The sequence below is a fragment of the Peromyscus eremicus genome, chromosome 5 (assembly GCF_949786415.1).
Source record: "Peromyscus eremicus chromosome 5, PerEre_H2_v1, whole genome shotgun sequence".
Taxonomy (NCBI): Eukaryota; Metazoa; Chordata; class Mammalia; order Rodentia; family Cricetidae; genus Peromyscus; species Peromyscus eremicus.
Window position 1 is genome coordinate 83,405,844 of NC_081420.1, and position 17,425 is coordinate 83,423,268.

A 17,425-nucleotide genomic window follows, 5' to 3' on the forward strand; every position below is an offset into this window, starting at 1 on the left:
AAAACACCAGACAAAAGCAACTGAAGGGTTTGTTTCAGCTCATGTTTGAGTGCTGGGGAGAGTGCAGCAGGAGCACAATTCGGCTGCTCCCTTCCTGTTAGGACACACGGGGACTGAATCTGGGGCTCACTTCACTTTCTTGGCCCATGGGATGCTGCAGTTCACTTTTAGGGTGGGTCTTCCCACATCTATTAACCCAGCCCAGGAACTCCCTCACAGGCATGCCCAGAGTTTTGTTTCTTGGATGATTCTAAATTCAATCAGGCTGGGCGGTGGCGGTGCATGCCTTTAATCCCAGCACTCGGAGGCAGAGGCAGGCGGATCTCTGTGAGTTCAGGCCAGCTTGGGCTACAGAGTGAGTTCCAGGAAAGGCGCAAAGCTACACAGAAAAACCCTATCTCGAAAAACCAAAAAAAAAAAAAAAAAAAAAAGAAAAGAAAAAAAAAATTCAATCAGGCTGACAAGATGAAGCATCGCAGGAGTTGATGGGAGACAACAGAGGTGAACTGATATCCAGGCTGACACTCGTCCCTTATGGAGAGAAGACTAAGTCCTTGAAGGCCACCCTCCCCTACAGCTGCCCAGACTCTTCAAGAGTAGATCTAGTTGTCCTCCACTCCCTGTCATGGGAACCCCTGACTAGGCTGGCATAAGGCTGAGAGGTGCCAGGGCCATGCAGGCTGCCTCAGAGGTTCAGGCTATCCCATACCTACTTGCTCTGTGATTGGGGTCCCAACATGCCGCCACCTCCACTCCTTGTTAGTCCACCACACCAGGACCCTGGGCTGGCACAGATGACACTCCACACGTGTTTGCTTTAGCAGAGGAGCCTGAGCTTGGCCTGTGCCATCCTGCTAGTTGACCTGGTGTCAGTGCCTGGCAGGACACGGCACAACTGAGCTCTGCCTTGGGACAAGCTACAAGGCCAAGTAGGAGCCAGCGGAAGTCCTGCTGCTCAGAGACCTGTAGTCCTCGGCAGGAGCTTTGCCGGCTGACTCCAACTCCACCCTCAGCGCTCCGTGGGCTAGAATATGGTATATACAGCATAGGATCCTCCCAACGGGACAGCTTGAGCCACAGGCCCTCAGAGGGAGGGAGCAACACAGATTTTGAACTTCTGCCTCCAGAACAGAATCATTTCTTTGATTCAACTACCGTATCTGTGGTCACTGAAGACAGCTTGAGAAAAGAATGCATGCTCTTTGATTGCACGGGAGGGAGATGGTGGGCTGTGGGTGGGTCCCTGAATGACGGACAGGCCTCCTCCTTGTAGTCCTCTTTTTATACCTGAAAGCAGTAAAGTGCACTGGGAATGGATTTTTAGTGTAAATGTTGAAGTTGGAAAAATGTATTACTCTTAACTTGAAACCCAGCTGAATAAAACTGAATCTCAACAGGGAAACTAAGGAAAAATAACAAGAGAGCTGTTTTGGGGGAGCCAGATGTAAGTCTGAAACCGTTAGCTTTGGCCTGAATGTCCTGCTCTCGAATGCAGAAACATAACAGGGAGGCTGGAATGCAATGGCCCGGAGTCAGAGCCAATAGGGTAAGAGATTCGGCCTCAAGGCCCACTAAGAACCTCAGACTGGCAGTGTGAGTTTGGAGCCATTTATTCTGCCTTTAAATCCCACCTGTCAGTCATCTCAATGACAGGTTTGTGTTACCTATCTGTAGAATGGAATAGCAATACTGGAGTTGGGCTGGGGATTGTGCTCTCTCCTTTCTGGGATCAAGGGACAGCCATCAGGGGACACTGATAGGCAGGGGTCCTTGGGTATGGAAGCATATGAGTTCAAAGTGTAGCTATGACCTCTAGTGACTATCTCGTGACAGCACAGCTCCTTGGTAGAAGCCCATTCCATGCACCTGTAGCAGCCGCCAAGCAGACAGCGCTGACTAGCCTGTGTGGGACAGAATTCTGTGCTAGGAGATCTATCTACACAGATAGGACCCTTCTATCTGTGTCAAAGGGAATCATATCGCTGAAGGTATGTATGATGAGAGCTACTTGGACTGAATTCATAACTTACACATTTGCAGCAGATACTTCTTTTATTTAGGAAAGGAATCTTTGCTGTCGGCTCTGGCTCCTGACAGAGAAGTGGGGTGGCAAGATTAGATGTGCTATTCTTAAGTGCCAAGATGGGATGGCCACCCTGTAGCCTCTGAGGAGGTCCAGGACTGACAGTATCTCCCAGGTTAGAGACAGCGTTTCTATACTGTATTGGTGCCATGATGCCTAGGGCTTCCTCTGCAGGTCCAGTCAGCCCACTAGCCACACCTGTATATTTAACAATACTGTAGAAATCAGCTTGTCTACACGAAGATCGACAATAAAAATAAAACAATTTGTTCAGTAAACTATAGTAAAAAGCTTCAAATGTCATAAAAACTATCTTCCACACAATGGAAAGGCTTCTGGTTCTTTCTGGGTGAAAGATGGCCCACTTCACTGGGCAGGGGTACAGGCTGTTGCTGGGTGACTCAGAGGACAAGGGTCGCTTTCTTCCCCACTCCAGGTCCTACCAGGATGCCTAGGGCTGTTCTGCAGTTGCTTGGTCCCTGGCAGCAAGGACAAGCTCTGCGAGGGCTGGGAAGCTCTTGATGTCACTGGTCTGCAAGCCCATCTTTTGTATCTGCAAAGGCCATGAGAATGAATTGTCACTGTGAGGAGATCTGAGTGGGGAAAGAGGCCCCCATTAAAATCAGGACAACTTCATTTACCCTGCCCTCATTAAGGTAGAAAGAGTTCCCAAAGGAAGGAGGAAAAAGTCTTCTGCTACAGCCAAGGACTGATTTATTGCAAAACTGCATGTTTTGGGTCAAATGCTTCGTATTCTAAGAAGCTAGCATATTCGAATCCCTCAGTCCACCACACTAGACTGGCCAGGGTGAGAGTCTCTTCTGTGGGCTTCAGAAAATGCTAGGAGAGAGAGAAAAGCCCTTGTGCAGAGAATAATTAAAAAAAAAAAAAAAAAAGATTCTTTAGCTAGAGAGTGTTCCATCAAGCACCAGCTGAGCTCTCCTTTTTCCCAGCACCCTTCTCAGAGTGCGATGGACTGAAGACACACAGCACCTCAACAGCAGCAGAGACCACATCGCCTCCCTTCCTTCTGCTTCTCACTCTGCCCATGCCTGGAGCAAGCTGTCCTGCTTGTGAGAAGACTGTAGATTCCTTATGAAATAAGCATGGCAGATGATGTTTGCAGGCTGTCTGTCTCTCTATTTTTAAGACAGAGTCTCCCAATCTAACTCATGGCAATCCTCCTGCCCAAGCATCCCAAATGCTGGGGTAACAAGCTTTGTGTAATCCCAGACTGTAAAGGAAGCAGTTTCCTACATCTGTAAATTTGGTGGTACTGAGGATATCACTGCAGCCGCCCCGCCTCCCCTCATGGGAGGTCTACATGCTGCCATCAGCCATCTACCGTGACCATGACTTGAAAATCAGTGTTTTATAGGACACACAGCAAGAGGTTGCAGGCCCTGCCACTGGCTCAGGACTTTGGGCAGCAAGGGCAGGTATGCTGACAGCCTGAGCAAATGCTGAAGCGCCAGGGCCAAGCTTGCTGCTGGGAGGGATGCTCTGTATGCCTCTACCTTTCCTATCTTCCACTTCCTGGCAGGCATCCTCCTCCTTAGCAGTTGGGCCTGACTCTTTTCTATCACTAGTCCTAGGGTGGTAACACCCCAGCCTTGGCCCCAGCCAGGCCCTCAGAGCCAGGCTCAAGGTGCTGGTACCTGTTCTCCCAGGAACTCCACATCCAGGGCCAGCTGCAACCGGATCTTGTCATCATCACTCATGCCACCGCTGGAGCTGACGGGGTTGGTGGTTGGGGCTCTCCTGGCCTGTTTGAGGCGCTTCAGGCTTTCCTCCATCTTCTTCACTGAGTTCAGCACATCGGACACAGTCTCAAAGTACCTTGGGCACAAGACAGTAATGAAGGGTTGGTAACTAAGCAGATATTGGTGACACCAAGCAGGAATTTGCTTTGCACGCAAGATAGTCTTAAGATGGCAATGACATGCACAACAGCTCAACTGGGAAATGTGCTGTCATGTTTCCTAGGTCTCCAGCATGAGGTACCCTGAGAACTTAAGAAATGAGTGTACAGGGGCTGGAGAGACGGCACAGACAGGGGAGTCACAGTTTTCTGGTCAGCCAGCACAGCTGAATTGGTGAGTTCGAGGCTCAATAAGACCCTGTCTCAACAAGGTAGAGAATGATGGAAGATGACACTGGTAACTGACCCCTGGCCTCCCGTGTACAAATAGAAACACCAGTCCTAAACACAAGCGCCCGAGGGCAGGTCCTTTCCAGGTGGAGGACCCTCTGCAGCACGTCCCAAGACCAGTCAAGCAGTCTGCCTCTTAAAGTACAAACCTATCTCAGGACTTTCAAAGACGCTCACTTACCCCCAAACTCTCATTATAACATTAAAATCAGTCACTTTCTCGCCTGGTTAGCAAGCTGGCTGTTTGGCACTGGGGCTTTATTTGCCTACAAAACCACAGGATTAGGCACTATTGGCTCTAAGCTGACCCACAACAAAGTGAAGGTTGGGGACTGAACTCGGAAAAAAAAAAAAAAAAAACCTCTACTGCAAATGGTGACTAATAGTTAAATCAATAGCAAAATGAAGCAATAAACTTCCTCCCTCTTTTGTGGTGTTGGGATAGAACCCAGGACTGTAAGAATGCTAGCAAACACTCTACCAAAGGGCAAGAGGTGATTCCATTAGCCATAAGTTAGCTAGAAGAGATTCAATGAACTGTTCCTGACTGGGGCCTTCTGCTGTGACTACAGTTTACATGCAGACTTCCTCTTCCACCAGAAGCCATCCCATCCTTTAGTGGGACCAGCTGGAGTGACAGCTGAGGAGAGGAAGGACTGGCTGGGCTGAGCAGGGAGGGCAGTAAAGGTGCCCCTGGAATTCAGGGTTGGGGACTCACAGAACCCAGGTCAGCCTGACTGTAATGCAGGTGGAGGAGGGGTGGGTAGGGAGGGACTGGACCAAGAGACCGCTCACACCTTGCCCATGGGCAGTTCTGTGATATCTTGCTGATATACCTATGTGCAACCCAATGCTCCAGGAAGCCCTGCCATGCCTTCCCCAGGGTGTACTGGCAGCCTCCAGCATCCGTTAGCTTACTTGTGTGTGCTCTCAGACAGGGCTTCCTGCAGCCATTGCTGCATCACTGCTGGCTTCACCTTGTTCCCATGTCCATGCTGAAGCTGGTAAAATGGCTTCAGTGCACTGTCCACGTAAGAAGAGGCTGTGCTGGGGACCTCCTGGAATTGTCAGCAGGGGAAGGACATAAGGAAACAAAAAAAGAGTCATCATACCATCATTATTCAGCAAACAGCTTCATCCCTCCCAGAAAGCAACCAGAGGGCCACAGAAGTCATCTGGGGACATAGTGTACCAAGGAAGAGCCCCCTGCCCCATACCTGCCCCTCTGCTCCAGGTCAGGCTTGACTCTGGGGCAGGATGCACAGGGCTGAGAACTGACTCCTCCACGAGGAGATGCCCAGGGCTGGTTTTAGATCCTGCTGAAGCAAGGATGGCACAGGGGACTTGGTTCCTTACTCTACAGGTGAAGATTGCCCTGGTGCCCAGTGGAGACTGATGTGCTCTACAAACTCACACACCATGACGCCCACAGAATAGAAGGCAATGGAAGGCCCCTGGCAATGTGCCCAAGCCCCTCCCATCCAAGTGGGGGCTTCAGGCTCAACATCAAACAGTAAAACAAGATACTCCTGTTACATGATAATTCTCCTGCACAACTAACTCTGTTTCATTTGTTTTTTGCGTCAGAGTCTGACTTTGCAGCTCAGGATGGAATCAAATTTGTGATCCCCCTCTTAGCCTCCCGAGTGCCGGGATTACATGTGTAAAATAAATCTAAAATAAAATTTTTAATAGTTTTCTTTTTTTAAAGAAAGTACTTTTCTAGCCAGCTGTGGTACTGCATGCCTTTAATTCCAGCACTCCAGAGACAGAGGCAAACCAATCTCTGTGGAGCTGAGGCCACCCTGGTTTATATAGTGAGTTCCAAGCTAGTTAGGACTCACACGTACAAAAAAGTACTTTTCCTTAAGACCCAAAGCCCACAGGCCCCAAGTGCACACTGTGGGCTGTGGTGGCAGCTAGCTCCTGACCCTTTGGAGTCCCTTACCTCAGTCCACCCTGATACCTGCCTGTGGCCCACATCTCCGACCACACACACCACAGAGCCTCTCCAGAAGTGACACTGACCTTATTGGTCCTGCGGTAAAGCCTGGGCACCTCCAGGGCACTCTTCAGATAACTGAAACAAGACTCACTCAGGTCCTGGACAATCCTGCTGCTCAGAGCTGGCATGTGGGCAGACAAGGAACTCTGGGAGTCTTCCAGGGCCGCTGTGGACACAGGGCAGCTGGACTGAGTCACTGGTCCAGCCTAGGGTAAGCTCCGTTAAAGTGTGACCACAGCATTTAGAGTGCACTAATAAATCATGTCATTGTATAAATCAAGGATCTCATTTACAGAAGTTAAAGAACAAAACACAGAAACAACCAAGGATTTACAACTGGAGCTTGGATGTTAGTTTAAACATTCCCTGCAGTCTATGGCATTTTACTTGATGTTATTTCTTATTCAAAGATTCTGAGTCTGAGTTAATTTTTTACCTGAGATAGATGAAAAATTCTTAAAGCCGATCATTTCAAGTTTTGGCTTGACTATCTCCAGGAGTTCTGGAAGCTGAAACACACATTTTGGACACTAGTTTCTTCTTTCAATCGGAACAAGCGGCTTTTCACCCACATACTCAGTCAGACATGATTAACAAGTGCTGAAACCTAAGCCAGAACTCGTAGGTCAAAGTTCCCATCAATGGGAGTCATGCTCTCGGCACAGAAGCACTCAGCATGGGACACTGGCTGCATGGCCACTGAGGGCGGAGAAAAGCAAAAACTCATTCTGCAGCTCTCCACCACACAGAAACTGCTCATAGTGAAGAGACCATGTTTTCTCAGAAAACACAATGCATTTATTCAATCACACAAAATATAAACGGTGGAAAGCAAAATCTACCTGAAGGCATAAACTCTATGTGTGTCCCATAAAGTTCTCTGAGAGCTAAACATGGGCTCGACAAAGAAAACAGATGGGGAACTTCTCAAACATTTGGGGCAGTGAACTACAATTACAACCCAGTCCACCACAGGCCATGCCCCAGCAGAGCTGAGCTGAGGAGGGAAAAGTAGAGCCTGACTGCTCAGTGGTTAGGTTACTCGCCAGGAAGTGAAGATATGGCACACTCAGAGGTTAACCGTGGAGAGACAAGTAGGGAAATGTCCTCTAGGGCAGAATGTCCTTGCAGGGTCCCCGTGATCCCACAATTTACAGATCCATATATCCACCAGTGCAGTGACGCTCACCCATTCCTGAAGTCTGTCCAGGTCTGCAACCACATACACCAGCTGAGTGCTGGAAATGGATGCTGCCTGTACTTCTGAAGGATGGCTTCCTTGGTCTTCAGAAGGGTCTTTGCTGCCAGCCAAAGGTTTTTTAGTTTCCTTGGTGCTTTCATTAGAAATAGGCCTGACAGAAAGCTGGGAAAAGATTTCAAGGATCACTCACTGACTCTGAGACACAGGGCATCTGTATATGCTCAGGAGCTCTGTACACACACTAGCTGTTTGCAGAGTTTAATGCACAAACACCAAGAGAAGGCTAGCATGTCTATCCCAGGCAGGTTTTGGCTCTGCTCTTCTTGGGACTGCTGTTCTTCGCTGTGTTCTGAGACAGCCAGTGGGGCAGGACAGTCTGAGGAAGTCTTTGAGCAGATGGGAGGGAGGAGAGAGAGAGGCCCTGACTTTCACAGAGCGCCCATCCCACCTGGCACCTCAGCTTAGAAATAAACCCTCACCACAGCCACACACAAAAGCCATTTTGCCAAATTACAGAACAGAGATTCAAGGTGCTTAATGTTCCAAGCCACAGGGTAACAGCTGGCAGAGCTATGGCTAGACCTCAACTGCTCCAAGCCTGTGCTCTGCTCCAGAGTAGGGTGTACCTGTTATGGCACTGCCCTCTTTGTGGTGGACTTCTTTTTAAAGACTACCCCATTTATAGATCCTGCACCATGAGGACTGGCTTGTGTGTCTGTCACTGAGGGTTTCCCTGAGGTGGCTCTCAAGACTGAGGTCTGCAAGGACCTAAAGCTGGTGCCCAGTTCCTAGTAGTACCGACCTCCTGGGGACGAGAGCCCTGGGCTTCACTGATTTTCAATAACCGGGCAGTGCCTGGAGAGCTAATACATTTGACTGGCTGAAGAAGATAAGGAGATCCTAAAATGGAGAGTAACTACTTTTATTTTGACGATCATATGACCGTTTAAAACTTAAACCTATTTACTTTCATTTCTAATATTTTTCATTAAAATGAACATTTTATTTCCGAGATGCTTTAGGGAGTCTGATTTTGAGAAGAGAAACAAACTTATTAAGTGGGAATTCTCAATAACTAATCCCGATCATGTGGCCAGGTGCCCACAGCTGGATCTAATACCATGGGACACTTTGAATATCCTGTGGGTGTTTAGCCACACGCCAATCCAAGTCCTACGAGTGCTAATGTAGAGAGGGGCGGCATGCTACTCACCTCACTGACAAACACAGAGAATCGGGCCAGAATCTGTAGTGTGAGCCTCCACAGACGGTGTGCCAACAAAGGCAGGAACATCTCATCAGACCAGCATTTCTCCAGACTGCTCCATGTTTTATGAGAAGCCAATAGGCAATATGGACTTCCATCTGGAGAAAAACCATGGACCCAGGGCATATCATTGGGTTATAGCTGCCACTGGCATACGACTCAAAGTAAAGCACAGGCATGCTGTGGCCTCATGGCCACAGAGATGCTAGACTAGCACAAGACCATGTGTCTTCGGTGTGAAGTGTTTGATAACTCACCTGACATTGTTCCCCAGGCACGGGGGTTAGCATCAAACACAGCACTGAACTATCTTTTAACTTTATACACACAATGGCGCATGGCAGCTTGCAAGGCTTAAATTTCAGTTTTTACCCTCTCTTTCCCACCTCAGCATGGCTACTATCCACACAGAGGAGGTCAATCCCTTATGACTACTTTTGCAGAGATGAACAGAAACAACTCCACAACTCAGTAAGAGTAAGCCTGGGATAGACCTGGCTGTGTTAGAGCAGGCACTTAAGAAGGAGAACCAGGAACTTGTGTGGCGCAGAAATACTAAGTGTCTCAATGGCTACCAAGAATGGTGTGACATGAACATGAACACCTGCGGCTGCCATCTGCCCAGAATCCCAGGAGGCCTAGCTGTGCTCAAACTGAGTCTTTCCCAGCAAGAGACAGCAACATGCAGACCCACGTTCAGCCTTCACATAGCTGAGTTGGAGGCAGGAAAGAAGGTGAACTGCCAAAGCCTACAGACAGCTGACTGAATCTATAGCATTCTACACTGGATGTGCCTAATCTCAACAGTGCTGGCCACAGAGTCTGGAGTGTAGTGACCACACACACAGGTACAGGCCTGACATGCTGCATTCAGGATAGAAAAGGTCAATTTTGAACTCTGTAAAGCATCCCTTTCTATCATCTCTCCAAAGCAAGAAATTCAATGAGCCAAAAGACTGTTGTCTTTTTGCTGCATAAAAACAGAAATTTCTGAGAACTTGGCTTACTAGTAGAGTGCTTGCCCAGCATATTATGGGGGCCTGGGTTCAGCAGTACATTTTTTAAAAGAGGTTAAGCCAGTGTCCTTACAGCACAACTTACTGTATGGTGAGAAAAGGAGGAGCACTCTCGGGACCAGGGTTGAGCTGGCTGGTGAGCTCAGCTAACCCCTTTAGGGACACCTGCTGTTTCCATTCTAAGGTTACCTGGGGCGTCTTCTAGCCCGTCTGTGAGTGATGCTTCTAAGGATCCTGCCACTTCTCTAAACCTGAGAAAGAAGGACATGGATCAGTGTTGGCGGTTCTGCAAATGCTGTTCCTTGCTTAGTCTCCTTTCCTGCCCACTGACACTCGATATTCTCAAGGATGTCCAAGATGCCCTTTTTTCTTTTTACTGTGTAAGAAATAAACTCCTCAATTAAGCCATTTTTCTGCACAGTTCTGTGCTATTTGCTCTAGTCTCAAATACACACCATCCAAGCCTTATTAAGAGGATTCCCAGCCGGGCGGTGGTGGCACACGCCTTTAATCCCAGCACTCGGGAGGCAGAGCCAGGCAGATCTCTGTGAGTTCGAGGCCAGCCTGGGTTACCAAGTGAGTTCCAGGAAAAGGCGCAAAGCTACACAGAGAAACCCTGTCTCGAAAAACCAAAAGAGGATTCCCTTAAGTTCCACTTTATAGTAACACTTCAAGGCCACATAGTGCATCTCTAAACCCCTACATCAGCAATACCACAGCCAAGAAACGTCCCAAACTAAGACACAGGAAAGCTGGCTTTGCACCTGCGTTTGTCACTTGAGAGAGACTTCTAAGGTCCCTGTCAACCCTGGGATCACTGAACATGCCCTTCAGCCTCTGCTGACCTTCCCGCTGCTCCTACATCCTGATGATAGCCAGTTCCCAGCATCCAAACACCCATTCGATCTGATTTCACTAACAGAGACAGCATATTTTCCTGACTGCAGAATGAAGGTGTTCTACTTATCTGACAACTGGCTGCTTCCATGGACATTGTTTCCAACCACACCAACCTCTGCACATTCTTGTACTTGCTAACTCCCTCACTAACAGCTATCTCAGTGACACTTTTACAGTCACTCCATGGAAGTGAGCTGTGCAGATGCTGGGGAAGCCTACACTAGGCTGGCCTTGGCAGAGGGAAGTGGTGAGAGCTGCAGGAAGCAGCCCCCAAGGGCAAGGACTAGAGAAAGGCGGCAGCAGTACACAGCAGCTCCTAGAACTCTGCCTCAGCTCCACAGCATCTTTCAAAATCTACACAAAACACAGGAAAGGAGCCTGATGCAGAGGCCTAGGGCCTGGCTCCACTGTCCACAATGGAAAGGTGGAGTCTAAGAGGCCCAAGGTGAGGATGTGTCATGTTCCGGTTGGGGTACTCAGTGAAGAATATAGTACCAAACAGAGCATGATACTAGAAAGGAAAACAGGATGAGTTTAGCAAACTAGGTAAAGGCACATGGCGTCAAGTTATGTGAACACTTATGACAATTCACAGAAATGATGGAAAGGGAGTCCTGACAGCTAGTACTCCACATAGCAATAGCCCATGCTGGTGAGCCAAGAAACAACTCAGAAGGAAAGGCCAAGACAGCAGGTATATGACTGCTGTAGGGAGGCCAGTGCCTTGCAGAGCTGCTGACCACGATGGTGAACCCTGAGCACCCGTGCTGTGGCCTTCAGATGCATTAGAGTGTCACTGTCCATGGGATCTCAGTAGGAGAGGAAAGACATCTAAACACTAACATTTGGGTTTGGGGAAAGACTCCACCCACACTCCTCCCTGAGCATTATGGTCTACAGGAAAGTAAAAGCACTCTTACAAAATGACACCTGTGGCAGCCTAGAGTAGAGGGTGCTGCTTTCTCTCTGCTCTAAGTATCAGATGGCATGAAAGCATATATGATCCGTGGACATGCAGCTCTGAGAATGGGGAATAGGGAAATGGGGTGAAGATACCTAAACCTTCATATCATGGATTCCACATCATAGAAGGAACTGCAGATCATACACTCACTAGAATGTTCTGGGAGCACATTCCAGAAACTTCAGTTTGAAGGCCAGCACCCCTCTGTACAATCTAAAGCTGTCTGGGTCATGTGTGCATTTACTCTATCCACTAGGGACTGAACGTAGATCTACTTTCCAACATGCCTGTAAGGGCCAACGTCAAGCAGACAGATCAAGGTCTCTGGAATGAGCAGACCTAAGATGTGCTCATGAGAAAGGCCGTGGGCTGGGCTGCCTTTTCCTGAGGGTGGGCATGCAGTGCATGTCAGGTGCAGCAGTTCACACTGATCCTGAGAGCACATTAGTGTATCTTAGAAAAATGTCCGAATCCCAGAATCCTATCTTAGGGCTTCCCTTTTGTGTTTTTGGTTTTTTGAGACAGGGTCTCCCAGAGTAGTCCAGTCTGGAATCTTCTCACCCTGCATCACAAATGCTAAGTGACAGGTATGTGCATGCCACCACATCCTGACTCAGGTTTGCTTTAAATGGTCCTGAAGTATTTGTGGTGATCATGTATTCTGACTCAGCCATGTTGGCAGAGCTGTCTGTCATTCCTTAGAATAAACACCCAGTGCAAAATCTTTACTTGCATTATTTCTTAGATGAAAGAACAGCGGAACTGAAAAGAGCGCACTTTACAATCCAAGCATAATCTTAAAATTGCAAATGAGACAATATATGAAGGCTAATTCTTCAAACGCCTAGGCAAATCTGGGGACAACGGGAGTTTCTGCAGAGACTGCTTGAGTTTCAGTATGGTTTTAGCTGTCAACTGGAGCCAGGTGTAGGGCTCCTCAGCACCTGTGGGTAGGCAGGCTTGGGTGGCTGGAATGTGGTATGCTAGGTGGCTTAGACCTAAAGCAGTCTAAGTAGAACCCAGGCCAAAGGAGCACTGGGGACCCAGCGCCGACTCTGTTATAGTCCTGCTCACAGGAACAGTGCTGTGCTGCTTTAAATGCTACACCTGGACCCTGAGCTGTCCCACCCTGGCTCCACTGATGCTCATGGACAACTGTCTCAGTGCAGACCATGGGTCTCACATTAGCAACCCTTTGTTTCTTTCTGAGGAAGTGACCGTGGGAAATGACAAGCAAGCTCAGGGCATGGGGACATCTGGCTCAGGGCAGTGTAACTCTGCTGTTCAACAGTGACCAGGTGAGCAGCTCTTACAATTAGGGTAGCTGCCTCATGATGTTGTTTCACTCAGCAATCCTCTTCAGAGCTCCACGTCATCATCTGTGAAGCACCTGGCCACCCGAACAAGGAAGACTGCGCTCTTCATGGAACACTCCACTCACAAGCTTCAGCACTGCTCCTGGACAGGACCTGCCCCACCTCCCTCGGGATACTGCAGAAATGGCAGCTCCGCTCTGTTTGCTTCTTGGGGCAACAAGCTGCTGAGGACTTGTCTGAATCTCGCAGCACTCTACAGACTTGCTTGTTGACATAGGTGACAGATCATGAGATCTGGAGGGGAAGTGTCACTGTCTTCCAGGTCAGGGAACAAAGGTCATAAAGGTCACAGGGAGAGAAAATAACCACGTGCTCTTCCCAAGCTGAAGCGGGGGACACAGAGCCAAATACAGGGCCAGGACTGGAGGCAGCTGGTGACTGGACAGGACAGAGTGCCTGCCATCCAGCACCTTCAGTACTCTTCACAAAACCAGAGGTACTGTGGCAATGAAGCCAGGCCTGGAGTCCAGCTTACTTCAAGTTCACTTTCTCTCCCACTACCAGAAAACACACGCTTTCTTGGTAGTTCAGCACTCATGATGTATAGACATCCTCACTTTAATTCTGCCACCCACAGAGAACTGCTGACTGGAGTAATATCCCCTCCCCAAAATTGAAAAACCTTAATAATAATTTTAAGATGTTAATTAACTAGCAAATGCTTGTCAGTTGAGTGTGGTAACAAGCACCTTTAGTCCTAGTAATTGGGAGGCTGAGGCTAGAGAATCATGATTTTAAGGCCAGCCTGAGCCACATAGCAAGACTATGCCTCCACCATGAAAAAGTCTATTTAGAAGTGACTGACCTTATCTGAAAATAAACAGGTAAGTTCCACTTATTGCTGAAGCTGTGATAGGCAGGGTGTGCTCGAAGTCGCTTCACACTGGCCTGGGATCCACACTGCCGTTCAAACCTCTGTACAAAATCCATGCTTACAGTGTATTTCTAGAACAAGAACAAACGGTGGGGTTTTCTCTATCAGCAGCTAGACAGAGTCAGGAGCATATGCTGACAACTGCAGCCGAGACAGTGAAGCTGGAAAGAATCAGCTGGAGCCGACTCACCTTAGGGCAGCTTAACTCCCCAGCTTCCCACCTCATTAGGGCTTCAGCCATGCCCAGAGTGGCTCTGGGATACTCTCCAGGACTCTTAGGGAAAAGCCCACACGGAGCCCAGGTGTCACACTACAAGTCCAGGGCTTTCTAAATGACACACTCCGGTTCCAGGGCAGCCCTGACCTTCACATGGGATCACAGACAGGAGATTAGGCAGCATAATTCATCAGCACCTCTCTACATGCAGAAGTCATTTAAAAGGGGATGAGGAAAGAGAGGATCTATCAAATGAGATTCCTATCATTCCTGTAGGTGAGAGGTGAGAGGGCTGACTGACAGCACTGAATGAAATGGACCATCAACACTGACTTAACCTCACAACTGTCTACAAGAGAATCATGACAACCATTCATTCCTCCTCCTCCAGACACAGCTAGGAAACACAGTAAGAGCACACTTGCCTTCTGTGGGGTCTCCACCCACTAAGTCCCAGGCTCCCTACAAACCCTGCTGAACTTTTAGCTCTTTCTGGTAGAAAGGGCTCAATACCCTGTCACCAAATCCCTAAACTTAAAAGTTCCTGCAGATAGGGTTTCACTGCAGTCAGAGTCACAGGTCTTAAGTTCTTTCTGCTAGTTTGGGGTAGCTCTTACCCTCTGGGGGAGTCTAGGTGTAAGAACTGAGACTAAGGGGAATGCATTGACTCTGAAAACAGGGAAGACTAAGAGTCCAAAGGCCCACCCCCTTCAGAAGAAGTGTGGCATGGGCTTCAGGCTGGAGGCATTTATTGAAAGAAGTGATAGAAACCCACAGAAACTGCAGCCACCAATACTGGGCCTGAAGGCCTGCTCGGTCCTGGTCTGGAATTCTGGAGTTCAGGTTCTCTCAGAAAGATTCCCTTCTGAGCCCAAACCTCTGCCGAGTCACCTATGGTCCATATGAGTCTCTAAAGAACACAGCAAAACAGAAAGCTCCCTGATCAGCTAGAGTCCATACGGCACTTTCACCCCACTTATGGTAGCCAATCTAAAAAACACAACAGTTTTTAAAATTATAAAACCTGGTTACAAACCTTATCAAAACACAAGTCACCACATTATTCAACATTTTACATGCAGGACAAACAGCACAGTGGGTTTCTCTGGCACAAGGAAGCTCCAGACTTATCTGAACTAAAGTCCACCAGTTAAGTTACCTGTACCTCTAGACAGTTGAAAGTCCTAACAGATTAAACAGGCAGATTAGAAAAAGCAAAAAGAACTAGAAGTGACTGTGATGGCAATTAACACCGAGCTCTGAACACTCAGGAGAGACAGTTCAGACAGAACTGAAGAAAAAGTTCTGTCCCGAGAAGAAAGGCCCCCAGCATCATCTGGGGTCTGCAAAGGGCCAGGGCAGGATGAAAGAGGATGACAGCTGAAGAGACAGCACCCAGGACACTGCAGAATGAACGGAATACTAGTCCTCAGTGCAGGATACCCAACAGAGCCAAGGCTTGCTACTTCCCTCAACGTTACACACCAGAAAGAAACATGTGTGGCACATGTGTGGGAGGGGCTGGGAATCAGAACTCAGGTTCTCATGCCTTCCCACACCAAGAGCTCTTACCTAGCTCACACGTGAACTTCCATGGAAAACAACTGCATGGATACTGGCTTAATGAGGGTCGTAGGACTTTTTAAAGGAATGTAGAAATTGCTGCATATATCTATGCACAACTGCCTCTAGACTGAATTATGATCACAATCTACGATGAGAATGTGGTCTGGAGAGACAGTTCAGCACTTAAATGTGCATACTGTTTTTGTCTTTCCTTTTTTTTTAATGTGATTGGATGATTTGCCTGAGTGTATATCTGTGCCACTTGCATGCCTGGTGCCTGTGGAGGTCAGAGGAGGCTTTGGGTCCCTGGAACTGGCAGTTGTAAGCCACTGTGTGGGTGCTGGGAATCTAATCCAAGTCCTCTGGAAGAGCAGCCAGTGCTCTTAACCACTGAGTCATCTTTCCAGGCCCCTGCATACTGTTCTTGTAGAGAACCCGAGTTTGGTTCCTAGTACTACATCATGAGGCTTACAATCAACTGTTACTCCAACTCTGAGGGTTCTGATGCCTTCTTCTGGATACTGCACTTAAGTGCACATACCCATCTACTCATACATACACATAAGTAGAAATAAAATCTTAAAATAAGAGCATTCTCATTTCTCCAAGTATCATAACCACACTTGAAAGAAGAGCTTGTATTCAACTAAAAATTCACTCAACAATCATAGCTTTGTTTTTCACTAACCCAAAGACTAGAACTATGTCAATGAAAATGTGACTTTCCCTAGGCTAGAGAACATTTTTTAAGAACCAAGATGACAAGGCTTTACCTCGTGAAAGGCGTCAGGATCCCCAGGATTGAAGAGTGAGGGTAGCTTTTCCTCTAGTCCTCGAACTATTTCTGGCCACACAGAATTCACCAAGAAATCATAACCAGGAACGATAGTGCCTTTTTCACTGTGGGACAAGAGCCAAGATTAGTCAGCTTATACTTAGTGCACTGTGCTTAAATAAAGGCCCTCAGCCTAGATCTTAGCTACCTACTTCAATTTCACTTCTGGGTCTCAGTGTCACACTGACCCTGACTCCCCTGCCACTTCCTCCAAGATCCTGTCAGGGAGAAGGCCAAGCCACTGCACAAAGTTAATACAGCTCTCCCACTCCCAGGCCACCATCCAGACTCGGCTTGGGAAACAGCAGCCTAAAGCCAAGCATAGTGGCACAGGTGTGCTTTCTCAGCACTCAGGAGGCTGAGACAGAAGAATTATGAGTTCCAGCCCAGCCTGGGCTACATAACAAGACTTGGCATTAAAAAAAAAAAAAAAAACAGTAGCCTCCTACCACAGGAAAAGCAGCTTTTGCATTCAAGACACTTACTTGTAAGGCACGCAAGTTTACTAACCTATCCGTTCCTAAAGCACTGTGCTTCCATGCTCTAAGAATGGATTCAGAGCCAGGCGGTGATGGCGCACGCCTTTAATCCCAGCACTCGGGAGGCAGAGCCGGGTGGATCTCTGTGAGTTCGAGGCCAGCCTGGGCTACCAAGTGAGCTCCAGGAAAGATGCAAAGCTACACAGAGAAACCCTGTCTCGAAAAACAAAAAAACAAAACAAACAAACAAACAAAAAGAATGGATTCAGTTCTAAAATTCTATGACATTTCATGTAAAACCTTGGTCACAGATCTGGATATAAGAGGACACTAAGTTAATGTGTGTGTGCTTTGTTTTGTAGTGCCTGGAACTAGGTGCTGGATTTCTAATCTGCAAATTTAGCACTGAGATAAGAGCACACACTTAAGCTCACAAAGAGGTTTCTGTATAACAGAGTGACGTTAGCTGGCATTACAGGACCAGACAGTG

General features: G+C 47.9%; 1 protein-coding gene across 2 annotated transcripts in view; it reads right to left on the bottom strand.

Annotated features, from left to right (window-relative positions):
* Positions 1 to 2,033: 2,033 nt before the first annotated feature.
* Cog2 (component of oligomeric golgi complex 2) overlaps positions 2,034 to 17,425 on the bottom strand; it is a 30,203-nt gene continuing 14,811 nt past the window's right edge. For both annotated transcript variants that reach the window (XM_059263828.1, XM_059263830.1), the window contains 10 exons: positions 16,395 to 16,521; positions 13,770 to 13,909; positions 9,914 to 9,975; positions 8,655 to 8,806; positions 7,430 to 7,603; positions 6,677 to 6,749; positions 6,264 to 6,406; positions 5,154 to 5,293; positions 3,742 to 3,922; positions 2,034 to 2,636 (listed from right to left, as the gene is read on the bottom strand). In XM_059263828.1, coding sequence (XP_059119811.1) covers positions 2,535 to 2,636; positions 3,742 to 3,922; positions 5,154 to 5,293; positions 6,264 to 6,406; positions 6,677 to 6,749; positions 7,430 to 7,603; positions 8,655 to 8,806; positions 9,914 to 9,975; positions 13,770 to 13,909; positions 16,395 to 16,521 — 1,294 coding nt within the window. In that variant the 3' untranslated portion in view covers positions 2,034 to 2,534. The remainder of the gene's footprint in view (positions 2,637 to 3,741; positions 3,923 to 5,153; positions 5,294 to 6,263; positions 6,407 to 6,676; positions 6,750 to 7,429; positions 7,604 to 8,654; positions 8,807 to 9,913; positions 9,976 to 13,769; positions 13,910 to 16,394; positions 16,522 to 17,425) is intronic.